Source organism: Gambusia affinis, linkage group LG23 (genome assembly GCF_019740435.1).
Source record: "Gambusia affinis linkage group LG23, SWU_Gaff_1.0, whole genome shotgun sequence".
Lineage (NCBI taxonomy): Eukaryota > Metazoa > Chordata > Actinopteri > Cyprinodontiformes > Poeciliidae > Gambusia > Gambusia affinis.
Window position 1 is genome coordinate 3,795,631 of NC_057890.1, and position 18,742 is coordinate 3,814,372.

The 18,742-nt window shown below is 40.3% G+C and overlaps 1 protein-coding gene across 5 annotated transcripts in view; it reads right to left on the reverse strand.

The window, feature by feature from the left end:
• LOC122826287 (anoctamin-4-like) overlaps positions 1–18,742 on the reverse strand; it is a 41,594-nt gene that overhangs the window by 17,647 nt on the left and 5,205 nt on the right. The window contains exons 3-12 of one of the 5 annotated variants that reach the window (XM_044107949.1): positions 10,694–10,918; positions 4,672–4,872; positions 4,422–4,570; positions 3,604–3,753; positions 2,130–2,230; positions 1,065–1,109; positions 851–982; positions 659–765; positions 412–467; positions 169–290 (exon numbers count right to left, since the gene is read on the reverse strand). In XM_044107949.1, coding sequence (XP_043963884.1) covers positions 169–290; positions 412–467; positions 659–765; positions 851–982; positions 1,065–1,109; positions 2,130–2,230; positions 3,604–3,753; positions 4,422–4,570; positions 4,672–4,872; positions 10,694–10,918 — 1,288 coding nt within the window. Of the gene's footprint in view, positions 1–168; positions 291–411; positions 468–658; positions 766–850; positions 983–1,064; positions 1,110–2,129; positions 2,231–3,603; positions 3,754–4,421; positions 4,571–4,671; positions 4,873–5,621; positions 5,719–8,266; positions 8,704–10,693; positions 10,919–18,742 lie in introns of those variants that run through there. The other 4 variants (XM_044107952.1, XM_044107954.1, XM_044107953.1 and 1 more) reach the window with 4 other exon arrangements.

Genomic DNA, 18,742 nt, shown 5'->3' on the forward strand with positions numbered 1-18,742 from the left:
ACCATCGTACTACAGTATTGTTTGGGTTTCATCGAATTTCAGTTCTTGCACAGACCTGGAGTTACGATCAAAAATTAGCCCAAATATGGGTTGCACTGTATTGTTGCATCTACAACCTACTGTTATATTTTCTGTTAAATGCAATATGAAACATAGCTGTCTGCTCACCTGATGAGGTCCAGCGGCTGGTACTTGTACCAGACCCCCCACCAGGCCCAGCATTCATACAGGAGGTGCCTGTGGTTCTCTGCTCCGTGGGTCCGGATGGAGTTTTTGCTGTGGTAGCTACCCTGGTGCGGTTCAAACACAAGAAAATCTTGAACATGCTGAACGGAAAGAGCAGCGAAGACCTGAAAACAGGCGGTGGAAGAGAGCGACAACAAGGGGCGCAAAGGAAGGCGTGACGATTACCTCGTGAAGAGGGAACGCCGCCTCGTACGAGTTGTTGGTCAGAAGACGATTCAGTCCTGCAACATGAGAGAAAACAGTTGGTAAGGATGTTAAGTTAGGCCTCATATCCATGGAAACGTATGATGAAGAACAAATTCCCACCTAAAAAAAATTCTAAGTTTCAAAATGGAAAACTTCTGACTTCTGATTTCCCGAGTTTTAAAAGTAGGAAAAAATGTTGACTTCTGAAGATCCAGAGAAAACTCACCCATCTTGCTTTTCCCCTCCTCATATTTGACCCGTTGAAGGATGTGGTGGACGATCCGGCTTCTGGTGGCGTTGTTGAAGAACGTGTCTTTGTTGTGGATGATGAAACTGGAAGGAAAGGGGGAGTGAGAAACACATGTAAAAGATTTCAAAACCACAAGAGAAGAGATGAAGTTAAAATGAAAAATCTCACTGATGGATCCTCGATCGACTGAAGGGAGCCGTGAAGCTTTCGTTCTCCTCCAAGTAGGGCAGCGTGTCGTTGTCAAACTTCATAGGCTTGCGCGGGAGCCATCCCCGAAACTTGTTGATGCGCTTCTCCATCCTGGAAGAGAGGTTTCGTCTAAAATGACCAGACTTACTGAGTTGGAAGTTTGCGGACTGAGTCTGAAAACTTCCACACTAACCTGCTCAAAAACTTGTGTCGTCTGTGCATGTAAAAGATCTTCCTCCTGGCAAAGATTGACGATCAAAGGTTTAGAAAACGTTGAGCTCGGGGGAAAAATGGTATTAAGTTCTGTAATTATGGACGCATACCACTACGGTATGTGACTGATGATGTGTATGAAAAAGCATACAACCTCTTTTTTTTCCTTACTGAGATTTAGTAATACTAAAAAAGATGCTATCAAGAAACGGAAGATGCTAGCAAGAAAAATAAGATGCTAGCAAGAAAAGGAAGAAGCTAGCAAGAAAAATAAGATGCTAGCAAGAAAAGGAAGAAGCTAGCAAGAAAAATAAGATGCTAGCAGGAAAAGGAAGAAGCTAGCAAGAAAAATAAGATGCTAGCAAGAAAAGGAAGATGCTAGCAAGAAAAATAAGATGCTAGCAAAAACAGGAGGAAGATGGCAAGAAAAAAAGATGTTAGCAAGAAAAGGAAGATGCTAGCAAGAAAAATAAGATGCTAGCAAGAAAAATAAGATGCTAGCAAGAAAAATAAGATGCTAGCAAAAACAGGAGGAAGATGGCAAGAAAAAAAGATGTTAGCAAGAAAAATTAGATGCTAGCAAGAAAAGGAAGAAGCTAACCAGCTTGAGTACTGTAGGAGTGGCAGTTGTCTGGGTGTTTTGCTGGACCAACCAATTCGATACCAAGTGGCTTAAGGACAACAAAGTCAAATTTTGGAGCCACCATCAGCCCAAATATTAGGCTAATAGAAACTTTGGGGACAGACTTGAAAACATGTGAACAAGGAGGCATAAAAACCTGACTCGGTATGTTTTGTAACCAGAGAAATCGACTTGAACAAGATGAGTTCTAAGTTCCATTAAAATCCCAAAAACAAGATTTTGAGGGCAAACATTTAGATTTACAATCACTGTGAAAAAATACCATAAATAAAAAATAAAAATTTAGGATCAAAGAGCTGTTACAGTTTATCACATTAATATGGATGCCCCAGTGAAGATGTAAGCCATGTCCAAATGCTGTTGTTTTTCACAGATGAACTGCATAAGTCTGAAAACTCTCACCTGAATGGCATGCGGATGTTCATGAGCTCCGCATAGCGGCAGAGAACATCCCACGGTGCATGCAGCTTCAGGAAGATCACATCGCTGTTTGTTAAAGAGGCCTGCGCAGAACAGCAAACACACAAACACACACAAAGCAAAACAGTTTCAGTAACCGGAGAGAGCTACTTTCCTTCAGGCCGCTCGGCATCAGCATCCTTAACTCTCTGTACGTTCCAGCAGCGTGGGTGTTTCGTTTAAAAACACCCATGATCAGCAAACGACTAGTAGGAGATCTAAAAATAACCCAATGACTCCGTGAAAGAAACACCCACGGCTGAGAGCTGAAAGAATTTCATTGATCGTTCTCTAAATGCTCCAATCACGACGCGGGCACTGCTACATCAAAGTCGGGGTTGGGAGATCAGAGACGATCCAGCCAGACATTTCACAATTCCAAGAGACGATTTCACAACAGCATCATCAAATCTCTTGATTTTCAGGTGGGAGTGGAGTTCTTATCCTACGATTTCACAGCTGGCACTAAAGCACTGAGTGTTTTAAGATTTACGTTGGTAAGACCGAATGTGTTCTAAAACTAAATTAAGGCAAAAAACAATTTTATAAAACCTTAATAAGATTCTGGGTGCATAGGTGGAGATGGCATCCTGTCCCTCTCTACTAAGAGCTGAAGAGAGGAACAGGTTAATGTTCCTCTCCATGTCATAAAACAGACAAAGCTGTCTGACAAAGATCCTTCATAAACCACTACTCAGTTGCTATAAAAATAATTTTGTCTGGCACAGAGTAACCACGCTCTAAAAACACAAAATCTTATAAAATATTTTTGAACTACTTTCTAAAGCAAATATCTTGGTACACTTGAAATAAAACAGAACTAACTTATGAGTAACTTTTCAGCATGGTATAGCATGATCAGCATTGATATGCAAGTAATTAATTCTGTAATATTGATGAAAAAGTACTAGTTATAAGTGAAATATTCTGCCACCAGACATTTTAACTTATAATATTTGAAAAAATCTCTTGACTTAAAACAAGTTCCCATGTCTTGGTATAGGAGCTTGTGAGTCTATTAAGGTTTTTGCACTAGGATCTAGGGCTGGACAATAAATCAATAACAATATATATCGTGATAAGACACGTGAACAATATCAATAAAGTGTATGTCTGATAGAATATTCAATATTCACAACATTCTTAACCTCTGACAGCGAGCTAAGCTAGGTTGGTGGCAACAACCTGTTGAGTAACTTGCGCAGCAACAGTTTCATGTTTCGCCACCATGTCAAATAAGTGCTTAAACTTTAACTGCTATAGCACATCCGGGAGAACGTCTTTTTGGGCTATTCTTTTGCCGTATTATTGTCACAGCCTACATCAGTAATGGTGAATCCAGGGCACTTCCAGTTTTGAACAAGGGTTTTATAAATCTCACAGTCACGTGGCACATATGTTTTTTGTTTTTTCTTACCTCCTTTTCCATGCGTAGCCCCTCGGCGCGGATGTTCCTCTCAAACATCTCCCTCTTCTCGGACTGGGAGCTGGACTTCCTGTAAACCAGGATGTAGTCTATGAGACTTTTTCCGTCGCCGAAGCAAAGACCAGTCGACTTGTTCCTCCTCTGTGGACAAACAGTCAGAGAAAAGATCAGCAAAGAAAGCACCCGAGTTACATCAAACTAGTTACCTCACAACTGAACTTCTTAGATCTTCAGAATGGCTTTAATTGTTTAAAAACCTTAAAGAGGCAGTTTTATGTATTTCCCAGGCACATAGTGTCATTTTATAGCACAATCATGCAAATGGTTTACTTTTTAGTGCAAATATGTTACTATACTTGAATTAAGACAATATTAACTTACGACTAACTTTTCAGCAAGATAGAGAAACCTGTTTTAAGAAAACAGTTCCTTAATATTGATGAAAAGTACGAGTCCCACTGGGAGATAATTTCACTTGTAACAAGAGATTTTTTCCATTATAAGTGAAATAATCTGCCAGTGGAACTAGTACTTTTCATCAATTATTATTAAAACATCTATATCTTTATCTTGCTGAAAAGTTACAAGTTAATTTGTCTAATTTCAAGTTTACTGGTATAGTCACAGTGGATCTAGACCAAAATACTTGGTAAGATTTTGTGTTTTTACAGTGTAACAAGTGGGATAATTACTTTTCTTTAACAGATGGCCAAGCTGGTTTGGATAGTATTTTTCTCTTATAAAATGAAGTCATCAATTGGAAACTGATGATTTTTGTGTTTTCTAGGTTTATCTTTTTCTTAGTCTACCTGCGGGACGGCTGACTGCGACTTGCTGTTGTCATCCAGGATGCTGCTGTGAGTTCCCGGGTTCTGGAGGGTGGAGTCGTCGTCTCTGGACGGGGTGCTGATGCCGTCTGACCTTTCTTTCTGCAGCACCACATGGACGTCCTTCACGGCTAACGCAAAGACGGGTGAGAAAATAAACTAAATTATCTGGAGAGAGAGAGAGAAAAAAAATAAAATAAAATAAAATTAGATACGTCTTCAAAAGTCCCACCCAGTGGAGGCACGTCGCCCTGAGTGCTGGAGTCCAGGGTTTCGGCCGACGACTCCTCCATGACGCCGTCCCTCTCTCGGTACAGGAAAGCGAGGGGTCTGCCGGCTGGCTGGTAGCCAGAGGCCGAGGGCCGCTGCAGCTCTCTGTGTCGGTGCGGGCTCTGCTGCTTGGGCTCAGATCCATGTAGAGATAAACTCACATCTGCAGAAAAGCAGGGGAAACTCACTCGCCAGTTGTGTCTTTGCTCAGTTCGCGGTGATGCAAAAGCAGCTTGTCCACTCTGAGCTGTAGTACCAAACTGAAACAAACTTTTGATTTTAGAGGGTTCCTCCGTTGATGTAAAGAGGTTTAGAGTTATTTCTGCTTTAGGTTGAACTGTCCTAATAGTAAGATTGGCCAATAAATCCATAACAGTATATATCGCGATTGACACCTGATCGATATCAATAGATGATGGGACTGAACTCTGAACCAGGACTGCACGGCATTCTGGGAGATGTATTCAGAGGAAATGCGTTAGCTGCTCGACTTTTTGCTAATGTTTGCATGAATGTATTTGAAAGTTTTCAACAGTCCAGGTTTCAGAATCCCTAAGATTTTCTGTAATATCATTTCACAAACACTAGCGGCACTTCCATTGACCATGAAATGTTGCAAATTGGAATTGGAAAAAAAACAAAACAAAAAAAACAAACAACATTGCTAAAAGGAAACACAGCAATTACAAAAAATTTGAGTTTCTTGGAGGGGGGTTATCCAGCTGTAACCCTTTACCCACAATTGTTGATTTTGTGTGCAATTCTCTAACAATTACATGTAAATATCAGAAGCGCTCCACTGTTTTAGCTTTTTGACTTCATTTCCAGTATTTAAGACATTAGCGACCCCATTTCCTTAGTCGCTACAGAAGGTCAACCCTGCTCTCATTAGTGGAAATTAGAATTGCTTACTATAAATGTTAGCCGTCTGGGGACTAGGTTGTTACAGATTAGCTTACGTCAGGGATGCCCAAAGTGGGTCCTCAAGGGCCGGCATCCTGCATGTTTCAGTTCTCTCCCTGGTGGTAGTAACAACCTTTTCAGCATGTCAGTGTTCTTCTAACGAGCCATCATTGGATCCAGGTGTGTTAAACCAGGGAGAGAACTAAAACATGCAGGATGCTGGACCGACTTTGGACACCCCTGGCTTCCGTCATGCTGCTGCGCCGATGGGTCACACTGTGACGGGTTAAACAATGCATCAATGAAACATTAACGGCCCGTCGGTGCGTGTGTAACGCAAGCTACATCTGAGATCGCATGGTGAACTGATGGGAGCGCACATAAAAGAAAAGAGAAACCGACCTCATCGTCAGATCTCCGTTTCATCAGATACCCTTTCATCTGGCTATTGCTTTCACCCTTTTATATCTCCAAAGCATTCCAACTGATCAAAATGCATTTATTCACACAAGGCTGAAATATTTAGACTGCTGGTAAGAGTCATTGACAGACAAGCATCAGTGAAGCAACAGAACGAGCATTTAATTTACCAATTAAATGCTCGGGAATTATTTTATTCTTCCTCTCGTTTTGGAGTTAGATGGAATACGGCACAAAGGAGTTCTTGTACCTGTTCCTTCTGTAACAAGGCACCCTGAATCGCCTACCAGATGGCAGAAGTTCAAATTCACTGCCCAACTCATGAGCTGAGTCCATAGAGATTTTATCTGCCAGTCCTACAGCCTATGCTGGGCGTTAGCTAACTGTGCTTGTCTGAATCATAGCTAAAATCTCTACTTTGGTCTCATATTTTTCCATGAGCCTTGGGTTTCACCCAGATGCATCTTTGCAAACCTTTTTCTTGGCAATGCCTCCACATAAGCAATCATTAGTTGGTTTTTTTGTGGTTTTTTTGCTAACATTTTTGGCATAAACTTCAGTATTTCTCAGGCTAACAGAGTCTTTTAGAGTCTAAGATGTGGCTCTTGGGATACATCCAACTGGCATGCTGTGCCTTGTAAGTAGAAGAGTAGATTTTTATTTGATATGGCAAATACATTCTGTCTTAAGTCTAAATTCTAAGATAAATATACACCAATAAGCCACAAGGCAACCTTTAAGGACTTGGAGTCGTCCTGACACATCGATGTGGGCTGTGGTATCTGTCTCCAGTATGTTAGCAGGAGACTCAACAGACTCTGAACAGCAGGACGTTGCAACGTGGCATCTCCATGGATCAGACTGTTTTGCCTCAGTAGCCACATCCAGGAATTTGGAAGGCTAGCCAATGTCCAAAAGCTCAAGTAGTCAGTGTTCTCAGTGACAAGGTGCAATATCTGGCTGAAAGAAGCTGTAACCTATAGGGGACAATGTTTCTAGGACAGCGGACACACGGTATGCTAGATGGAGAGGGGTCAAAGTAGCATCCCAACAGATGGAAGGACCCATAGTTTCTCAACAGAACTTTACCAAAAGCCTCTGGTAAAGGCTTACCCTTACCTCTGGTAAGGGTAAGCCTTTACCAGAGGTAAGTGAGTGGTTTCAATTCCACTTCACACTGCATGTTTAGAGGAATAGTTGCACTGCACAACACTCCAAACACAACATACCAACAGTGTGTTATGGAGGAAGGAACATTATGGCATGAGGGTACTAGCAAATATTAGTATAGAATTCCATATGTTACAAAACAAATGAACACACACTAAAACATGATGGGAATATGGATTTTTATGAAGAGACCAGCTGACCAAACGTGCTGGAACTCCGCTCGCTTTGCTAGGTGATGGGCTGGGTGAGGGGCGGTGCCTGTTTATTTGTGCCTGTTGATTTGAGACATTACATTCTTGAAGTTTTTGAAAGGGCACATTTTTCAGACACCAAAAAACATTGACATATTGTCAAAAACGCAACATCTTTTTGAGTTTTTTTTAAGCATTTTGGCTGTTTTTAGAAGCAACGGAAACCCAAATGGAAGTACAAGAAAGTGCAAATTATGAACTTTTGCATAGTATGTCCCCTTTATGTATAACATTAAACAAAACACAAAAAACAAAGATATGTTCGCCATTTTTATTCAAAGCTGTATATTTTGGGAGAAAATGGTTGTATCTGTTCTACGGCCGCTTTTAGATCTTCTATGTCACAGAGGAACAGGAGACGAAGGTGTGTGTGTGTGTGTGTGTGTGTGTGTGTGTGTGGTTCGCAAATCAGTGTCAGGAAAACCGTTCCCTCCATCTGGATGCGCCCATCATCGTCCTTGGATGTGTCTTTTATTTCCCGTCAGGGAATGATGGAGTTTCCATCGCCGCACATCCAGCAGGACGCTCACTCACACTGTCCGGCGTCAATGACACGACCTTTCTGAGTGTGTTCAGAGCAATGCATCATGCATGATGAAGAAGTGTATGAAAAAAAAAAAAAAAAAAAAAGAGTTCACCGCCACAGTGACTGAAGGTCATATGCTTGAATGGTCATGGGGGAGCCGAGTGTGAGGAATGAGCCGGGGGTAAAGGTGAGTGAGAGGAGGAGGACATGGCAACGCATGAAGGAGAGCACTGCAGCACTCTGAAGAACAAGCTGCCTTCGCTTCAAGACAACTTGACAACACTCACCGTGTGGAGGTGGGCAGAGACAGAGGCAGCTTCACCCCTCAGAGCGGAGGAGAGAGGGGACAGCGGGGCTGGGGACAGAATGGGGGGGGGACTTCCCAGCTGAGCTGAAGCAAATGTCAAAACAGCCAGAAGGACTCCTCCACATACAAGCATGCAAACACGCACATTTGCACACACACTCGGTCAGCCCGCGTTTTCCCTCCAGCGCCAGCGAACGGCCTCGCCGAGGGACACAAACAAACAAACACGGCGTCCCACGAGGGAAAGCAGCATCTCCCCTCCCTCCTACACACTTTTTACCCCATCACCGTAGCGACCAAGTCAACATCTCAGACACGCAGGGGCGCACGCGCACGCTCTGGACTGGAGAGGCTGGCATTCAAAAGATCCTCAAAGAAAGGAAAAGGAACGCGCAAGCATGAGCAGGATGTTTACAGTGTCAGGGAGAGAGAGGAGGAGACGGAGCGAGGGGATGTATGTGTGTGTGTGTGTGTGTGTGTATGGCTCTCATCGGCTTCTTCAATGCCAGCCAATCAGACATCAGGCTTGTTCTGACAGTGGACCAATCGGAAGAGAATGTGGCAGTGTTGCGGCAGCACAGCACAATGACAGTTGGCACCGATTACAGTGTCAGCAGGTATCTTCCATGGAGCCTCAAGGGCACACATCGCCACGGAAACTAGGGGCTGGGTCAACGTTAAAAATGTTAATAAAAATTAAAAGATGAAATAATGTTATTGCCGGATTACTGCTGATTTCTTCTTTTTTCATATCCACCCCCATCATATTACATAAATGTACATCATATACAAGGAGTTTTCATTATTATCAGATCTGCAGTTGTTATGAAGCGTTAATGTTTGGACTTTTAGCTTCAGTTATTTTCTGTCTTGATCCTTTCTTTATAGTACGTTTCCTTATATTTTTGTTAATTCCTTGTGTCAGTCCAATAAGTCCCATTATTTGTGTTCTGGATTTGTTTTCTTACATTAGTATTTCCGTTTACTGTTTCATTAATTTCAGGTTTCTTTCCCCCTTCTGATTCTTTAAGCTTTGATTATTTTCCACCTCACCATCAGCCTACCTGCTCCATTCCCCAGCTGCATCCACTCACCTGTAATTAGCTCCTCTGTCATTTCCACTCCCTTCTCGGTATATTTAAGCTTTCCAGCTACATTGTTCTTCACTTCCATTACTATGCACCACGCTGCCTGCACTGCAGTCGTTGCGCAAGTTTTTGTGTCTCCTGTTAATTTTTGCTGTCAGTTGTTTTGATTATTATTTTCATTATACTTCCTGCTCTACAAATTCATCTGCACTTGGGTCTCCCTTATGCCTCATTAGGAGAGAATTACCACAAAATTCCTAATGTACAACCTGCCACAGACAAGAAGTAAACTAGACGCTCTTAAAAAGCAATATCACACTAATCTACCAAAGTAACTTTGTTGTCTTCAGAGGTAATTCTGCCCTAACAACAACTCTAATTAATGGAGTCTCAAAAGTAACTTTGAGAGTGATTCAGGGTGCATCAAGGATTGATCGATCAGGTCTCAAAAAACCCAAAGCAACTTCTAAAGCCCTGTGGAGCAGAGGTAAGGTAAAGTGGCTTCCATAGGAGAGTTCCAATGAGAAAACCCATTCTGACCAAACACAACACAAAAGCCAGTCTCTCATTTGCCAAAAAAAATACCTTCATGATCCATAATACCTTCTGGAAAAGGATTGAAGGGACAAAAATGTAAAATTTCTGAATATTTTTGTCTCATAACACCTGGCGCATGGTGAAAGGGTCAAAGACTGTGGTGGTAGTACGGCGGACTTAAGCTGCTTTGTTGCTTCACAACCTGGAGGACTTGACATAATTGTTGGAAATATTTTTCAAAATTGGTGTATTTCTAATAAGCAACTTTATTTTCAAAATGTCAAATTGCACAATTGTATGGTCAATGGAAACACAGCTACTCTGGTCATGTGAAGAGCAATATGAATAAATGATAGATAAAAAATTGCCCAGAAATTGGCTCCTCCCATTTTTCTTTAATCTGAAAAGCATTCTTGTCCCAACTGAAAATAAATTCTCACCGTGTCATTCAACTGCCACCAAATGTTAAGATAGTGAAGGTATATTAATTTTTTTTGCCCAGTTTTTGTGTTTTTCATTGGATGAAGCATTTTGAATATAGGCAGGAAGCTTAGTCTTGGTTTCATGTAAACATAGCAACGTCTCCTACATGTTTGCTGTGTTTTCTACATGGTTTGTGTCAAACCCTGAAAGGGAGTTTTTAGAACTTTGAACAAAGTTCTGGTCTTCCATAAAGACTAGATCTCTCAAGTGTACAGCCTGTCAGCTAAGGTAGAGACGGCGGTTTTGGACTCAACTAGACCGGATTTTAGGCATCTCATCCACCACGCCGTCTAACCTACTTGTGCTGCTGTCGCACAGCGTCTCCTGACTGGCGCTGCAGGTGGGCAGCGGGTTGATGGAGAGCGACGCCGGGCAGGACACCGGCTCGGCATGCTCGCCGATGGGTGGGGCCGCCGAAGCCTCGGAGCGAACGCCGTCCGGACTGTGGAGATTACGGCTGCTCGATTGGACGGGACTCTTCCAGTGGGAAAAGCCAATCGCCACCTGACCCCCGAGGTCAAACCCTGTCAAAAAAAAACAAGCAAAAAAAAAAAAAAAAACAGCAAACAAAAAAACAATCAGCACACAGATTCAGAACATCTGTGAAGAGAGTTTTAGTAAAACAACACTGCCATCTAGTGGTGTCAGTAAGTAACGCGCCCATCTGAGCTTTATCTTTTTCTGCTTCAGTCAAGTTACACACTCCAAAGCAAAAATGAAGTAAGATCATTTTTTCCAAGTACAGACATGTGGAAATAATTATTTTAACTGCATTCCGAATGACTAATCATCAAGAGCAGATGGTCCAGTGCTGGTTCATCAGAGTGAAAGGCTGGAAGCCTCTGCCAGCCAGCCGTTTTATCTGCTGCCCTCTCCGCTTTGTGAAGATGTGCAGACTGCTGATCCAGCTCGGCTCGCCTCCGGCCTTCGATTTCCCCTCTGCAGGCTTTTCCTTCACTTTTACAAGGTCTCTAAGACGGGTGACCTGGAGCAGCTGGGCTTTCTGCTGCCAGCCACTTCAGATCCGTCTTTTAGAGGTGGAAGGATCCAACATGAACCTCTCGTCCTTTCATGACAGCAAAAACACAAGCAGACAGCCAAAACAGAGAGGTATCTGCTGCGAAAAGTATTTTAGCAATACAGAACAATAAAGTGGACATCCAGAGTAGTTGCCCATTATACTGAATGCAACAGTGTACTAATGATTTACTGTGAATTTACCTGTTTTATGCAGGAGGAACGGAAATGCACTAAAATTCACTCTAAACAAGAAACGCTCACAAGACACTTTCTTAGCTATAAACGTCCTGTTTTATTTCCAGAATTAGTTATCTTTGCTAAATAGTACTATGATTTGTGACTACTTTATTTAAATTCAAAGGTTTTCAGACAAAACAATTACTGTGCCTCTAAACATTTTCAGATCGACCATATTTTGGTTTTGAAAGCCAAATAAATTAGCTAGTTACTGCCCCATTTTAAGTCATATATATATATAAATAAAAGAATGCATATTATAACCCTTAAAGATGCAGTACATAACTTTTACAAAAATGTGTTCTTCATAATTGTCACCATGTCATGACAGTATGGGATAAGACAGCTAATCCATGAAAAAAAAAAAAATCTAACTCCTCCACCTACTCCCAGAGCTACTATTAAAGTCTGCTATCAACCTGTCAAAGACAATCAGAGCCAGGAGGAGGGTCTTAGTGCTGTCAATCATCCTGCTCAATGTGTTAATGGTGGAAAAACAACTTATTGTTACAGAAAAACTGTTTACCCACCGACATCGGTGGCTGTGCTAACTAGTATTAGCATTTGTGCCAGGCTATGTTCTGCTGAACCAGTTGTAGCTTGATTTACATTCCAACAATGTAAATGACACCAGCAAGTTAGTAACAAACAGGCTAAAGGACAACAAAGCCAATTGCTATCCTTAAGCAATTCTATGAAGGAAATGTATGCAAACTTCTGAATTTAAATCAAAATATTCTTACAGTGTCAATATTTTAACCCATTTTCTGAATATGGGTCATTCTGGTCATCCTTAGAGACCAACAACAGGATAAGTTTATCATGATTTCATTTCTGATTGTGAAAAAAAGATGTTATGTGTCTTTTCATCCATCCCATGACAGATGTAGTTGTTTTGAGTAACATGAGAATAATAATCTTGTTGTCTTGGTAACTTATCTTTAAGGACACAATTCCTTCTATTACACTGAATCTGCACTATATTGTGCATCATCAATGTTCTACAGCAGCTCTGAAAGGACAAACCAAACACCGGATCTAACGCTGCTGTTTAATGCTTTTTTTTTTTAAACAGACTCCATAATTTTCCATTCAAATTTAGACATTGCAATGCGGCGTTAACTGCACCTATAGATGGTGCTAAATATTGCAAATTGCTTCTTTATCCCTGGAAGACTTGGACATAAAGAAAAGCTGAACCTTTTAGATTTTTAAACTCCTTTTAGAGTTTTGTAGGAGCACTTTGGAGACGAAAATATGTCCTCAGATTTGTGTCTTGCTTTGTTTCTGTAAGATTTTATGAAAGTGCTGTATTAAATATAAAATTGTTTAGAATTTTGGATTAGCAATGCACAAAGATGACAGATGAGAACTACATTTAATACCACAATAATACTTTGTGGTATTATTGTTATAGCAACAGTACAAAATATTGTGATAGAGTTCACATCACCCATACCTACTCGTAACCCTTAATGCTAACCATTACTAGTATATTTCTAACCTTAATCAAAACTTAATTCACACTTTACCTCTAAAGCTGACCCCTGACCCTAAACAAGGAGGTCCACTGTATAAGGTACAGGCTTTGGTCCCCATAAGGCCCATCGGTCTTCAGGAGGTCGGTAAATGTGATAGCCATGGTCTTTAGAAGAATAGCTAACCAAGCATACACACACACACACACACACACACACAGAGTGGTGTTTTTGTTTCTTGTGGGGACTTTACATTGACTTCCATTATTTTTTTTTAATGAATGGGATAATCCTAAAGTAATCCAGCCCTAACCATCACATACCTAACCCCTAGCCCAAAAACAACATGGGGACCAGGATTTGTCCCTACAAGAAGCAGTGGTCCCCACAACCCCACATTGTAGAGAGAAATAGATTCCCACAAGGATATAAAAACCTGGTTCCCACACACACAGGGTGTATATGTGTGTTTATGTAAAACAGAAAGCCCAGCAGATTGGAACAACTACACACTTCCTAATCAATAGAGGAGTGGGATGCCTGGTAGTCCCTGAGCCTCTCAGATCACAACTTGGCTCTACGTTTACCACAGGGATTTATTCCAAGGACAGACATGTGGGTCAGACCCAGCGGTTCTCAAAGGTCTACACAGCCCCTCTGAACATGATAAATCACATTTAATAACCCGCACAGTGCAATCTGAACAATTCAAGCGAAAAACAATCAGGCGGATAGAAGGAGGATTCTTAACGACGGTGTATTATGGTCATTGCAGGTACATAAAATAGGAGTAAATTTCCACGCAAAAACTGGGAAATTTTGAGATTAATCTCAGAAATTTTCCTGGAAACAAGGAAATTTCTAAAGACCACAAGAAAAAAGAAATGCTAGAAAAATTCCTGAAATTTCCCAGCTTTTTCTAGAAAATTTCTGAACTTAATTTCAATATTTCAGGTTTTTTGGGTCAGATTTATTATTTTTCTGTCTACAATAGTGCTAATATGCCACCATGGAATTTATGGTGACAAACTATGTGCAATAATGCAGTTGTTTGCACATCCTTGTATTGCTGAAGCATCTTTTGAGTGAATCACATCACTTCATCTATGTGTGTTTTGTTGACTTGACAGTCCTAATCTCTACTGAACAAAGAAAAAAGATCAAAGATCTGTCTTTCTAGATATTCCAACCTCATGAAAGGTCATAGAAGACTAAGTGCTCTCCAGTCAGGGCAAATAGAGGTTATGAGAAGTACTAACATCAGGGCTGATTTCATTTAAAAAGGTATTTCATGGTATGAGACTTTTTTTTTTTGCCAAACATAATACAGCTAATCAAATGAGGATAGATTTGAACTTATTTTTTGCATCATATGTTGATGCAATAAAAGCTGGACTTATTTCAAGGCTTTTTACAAATCATCATGCCAATAAATTCAGTGACTTAAAAATAGCACAAGAAAACCTTCTGTTTCTGCTTGCTCTGCAGTTCTAGAGTTCAAAATGTACAGATAAAAAGGCGATTCTCATCCACAGCTCAAATTACCGCCCTTCTGTGGATATGAGAGGCAAGGAGCAGGGATTGCTGGACAAATGATACCCTGGCCTCAGATGTACAGCTGGATCAGTTACTGATGCAGAGTCTGACGTTCTGCTGTTTTATGGACGGCTTACTATTCAGTAAAACCTGTTAGTTGTCATTATGTGTGAAAATGTAGTTGAGTTCAGATTGAACCAGCTAGCTTTAAACTATGGAACATTCTGCAATCTGATTCGATTGTCTACAGGTCTGGACAAGCATCCATCCATCCATCTAGTCATCAATCTGTCCATCCATCCAGATATCTATCCGTTCATCCATGCATGCATCCATGGATCTATATCCAGATATAGATTTAGTCATCAAGCCGTCCATCCATTCAGATATCCGTTCAGCCATTAATTCATCCATCCATTGTCTGTTTATCCATAAAATTTCATTGATAAACAGATAACTGTCTTTTCCTATTCTATAATCATATTGCAGTCTTAAAATGTTATAAACGATCCAAAAGTGATTGTTAACTCTGGAAAACTAAAACTGGAGCAGCATGTGATTCTGACACAGAAAACCCTTTGATTTCAGTCCAGCTTCGAAGCAGCTGGTGGTGCATTCGCCGCAACACTGTAAAGGGGAAGTCTCAAAGTCTGAAACGTGATTATTATTGTTTTCTATTTTACCAAACACTCTCTCCCATAGAACAGTTGCAACAATGTGGCTTGAGCAGTCTGGAAACTGCAAAACAGCCATTGATTCAATTAAGGTCAGATTTTTCAATGTCATTAATGAGCAGGGTGAGCCGCTGATTCGAAAGGAGAAAAAAAAAAAAAAAAGCACCACAGTCACTGGTAACAGCAGTGAGGAAGGAGGCGCGGCTGTAACCTACACCTGGCACGTATCCCAACGACCTCCAAAACTTGCAAAGCGTGGACGTAGTGTGTTCTAAGCAATATCTGTGTTGCAGTCATCAGGAAACAAAAAAAGAAAAAAGCAAAGTGCCCTCCTGGCTCTAAGAGGACAGCGAGGCCCAGATACGTTCCTCACATCCTCAGAGACAAACGCAGCAAACACACCAAACGCAGGTGCAGGTATGTGGGGCGCCAAGAAACAGGGCTGGGCTGGAGAGGACTGCTGAGGGGAAAGTCTGCAGATCAATATGATAATAAGGTCTTACACATAAAACAAAGCCCCTCAGAAAAACAATAATTTCTTGCACTTTGAGTGCAAATGGTTTCATATCGACTCTTTAGAGACGTGCTTAGCATAATTATTTCTATCACTTTTTTCATGGGTTTCATTTGTATTCAGAGCCAAAAGTATGGAGAAACACGTTTAGCCTTGTGCTTAAACCAAATCTGATCTTGTTAGTGACAAACTAACTCGGACTAGATAAAAAGTATCTGTCAACATTTGGTTTTAAGCTTTAGCTCACTGGTGTCCAAACTTGTTGCAGCAAAGATGGCCAATTTAAACTTGCTCAACTATTTTTATTTTATTTGATTTTTTTATGAAATCTGCTCGTTATCGCCTCTTTCAAAAGTTTCCAAGCTTTTGATTATGCAAAAAAGTTGAAATTGCTGCATAAAGCCTTTGCAAAAAAAGATACAGTAAAGTACAAATAACATTTTTGAGTGAATTCTTGAAATATCACCCTGAATAATAATAATAATAATAATAATAATAATAATAATAATAATAATAATAATAATAATAATAATAACAGTAAATCATGTCCCAAAGAGTTTTCAAAGTGCAAAAGAATTCCATCCTGGTCCGTCAAGCTAACATGAACTTCTTAAACAGTGGAAATAAATTCTACGGAACATCTCACAATAGTTTTTGCAAAAATAAAAAATATAAAAATAAAAGCAAATGTTACCGTTTCACACATGCGTTCAAGATCCAGGTGGGACTTTCAAGAGACGTCGTGAAACAGGAAGTTAAATTTGAAGCGGGGGACAAAGGGATTGGTCAGAATTCAGCCGAGTCGCACTGATTGGTCAGAGAAGAAGGACTTTTTAAACATTTTTATCCGAACTTTATTCAGACAGGTTTTCTCGTTTAAAATAGAGACCTGTTTCGATAACACAAGCAAAGCAAAATTACAGACAGCAACAAAATTGACTCAAGTCAATTTTGAGTCAATAGCTTATATTTTATTTTAGCTATTAAAATATGAGCTAAAAAAAAAACAAAGAACAAAGAAAACAAAGAAAAACATCAGCCAAAAACACAAAAAATCCACTTGAAATCCACACAGAATTCCACATAGTAAAGTCGACAAAGTCCAATCTAAACTGAAGTCCGTTTGAGTTGCCGTAAAGTGCTGCCAACATGTCAGCAGTTTAATGTAAATCATTTTTATATCGTCCTTCACCAAATCTTTGCCCAAAAGGGGAACGCTGACTCTGAGCTGCAGGACTGCAGTAAATCCCAACGACAACAAAGAACCCGCAGGATTAGAATCGATTAGAACTTCAAAGAACCTGCAGTGATGCTGACTGGTTCTTTTCTTTAAGACAAAAGCAGTGGCTTTTAAATAACAGCCGGCTCTTTTTGTAGGTCGTTGTATTTGAAAAAACCCAATAGAGTGTAGCTCAACGCTCCAAAGCTCTCAGTCGGCGCTTCATTAGGCTTTAAAGAAGAAGAGAGGAGGAAGAGGCCACGCAAACTGCTAGATGTTTCCTTAATTTGATGCTGAAATGTGTCCATTTTCTCTTGTGGTTCCAGTAGTAGTGGCGAAAGTGGGGAAAAAAAAGTGTTGAGAAAATGGCGGAAGTACATACAGAGCCAACAGTGCTGTAGACAAGAAGACTCCATAGAGATTTCTCCTGCTTTGTTCTATCAAATTTTGCTGTTTCAGAACTAATTAGAAAAAAAATTACAACGCAATTTCAAAAAGTATTTTTTCAGCTAATTTTTTCATTTATTTCTTTTTTACTAAAGGGAGAGAGAGGGAAAAAAAAAATATTCCAATAAATCTGGCCCCATTGTTAAACCTAGATGTTTTCTATGGGAACAGAAAATCAGTTTCCCTTTTTTTTTTTTTCTAGAAAAATTCTCTGATTATTCTGGAACGTCTCTTCTAGCATTTTTTTTTTCAGCTTCTCAAACTCAGAAATCTTCCATGTTTTTGTAGAAAATTTCTTAGGTTTCTGAGATTTTTGGAGAAAATGTTCTCTCTTTTTCATATAATGGTCCTAATACGCTGATACGCCTAGTGGATTTTTTATTTTTATTTTTTTAATCGATCCCATGAAAGATGTAGCTACAGGAACAGAGCTCCGCCAAGGAAGCACAGGGAGTTACTGCCGCTACGTCCCGGACCATCTTTCATCTTTACAAACAGGTGGGTGAGTCCAGGCGTAATCAGGGCGTGTATGGCAGGCCGTCTTAACATAAAATTGGTATCACCGCACTAATTTAAGATAGCTTAAAGTAGTTTATGACTAGAGGACGTAGACGTACTAGTAAATGAAGATGTTTCTAATTACATTCTGACTACTGACTAGTATAAATCACGTCAGCTTTACCACTGAGTTATATGGAGGATTCGATTTCAGACATCTACAATTAAATTATGTCGAGTCATAAAGTAAATTAGGGAATTTGGGAATGGGTCGACAGTAGAACTTTCAGAGTTTCAAAGATGTTGTTAAATGAAGTGTGTTTGTCGGAAAGTAAATAGGAAAAAAAAAATTTGCAGATTCCTGAAGCAGTCTTCAAGTTGATGAAATGTAGCATTTTCCTTATAGGCCACACTGCTGAGCTCTTTCGACGTTGTGACACTTTCTGACAATCTTGTGCTGGGGAACCTAAAATTCTGCAGGCAGCTGTTTGGACAGCTCAGTGAGAGCATATGTCGGCCTTCCACGCAATTCTTAATTCAGATATCTGAAAATGTAATGTTTACATTTGGGATATCATAAATTATAGATCCGGTGACGTCGTTTGAGAGATCTTGAAGGGGATTTTGATTCGTCAAAATGTAACTGAAGATATCTTGAATTATTACTCCTAATAGGAAGAATGTAAATGTGGATATCTTAAATTACCTTTCTGGATAGTCCAAAT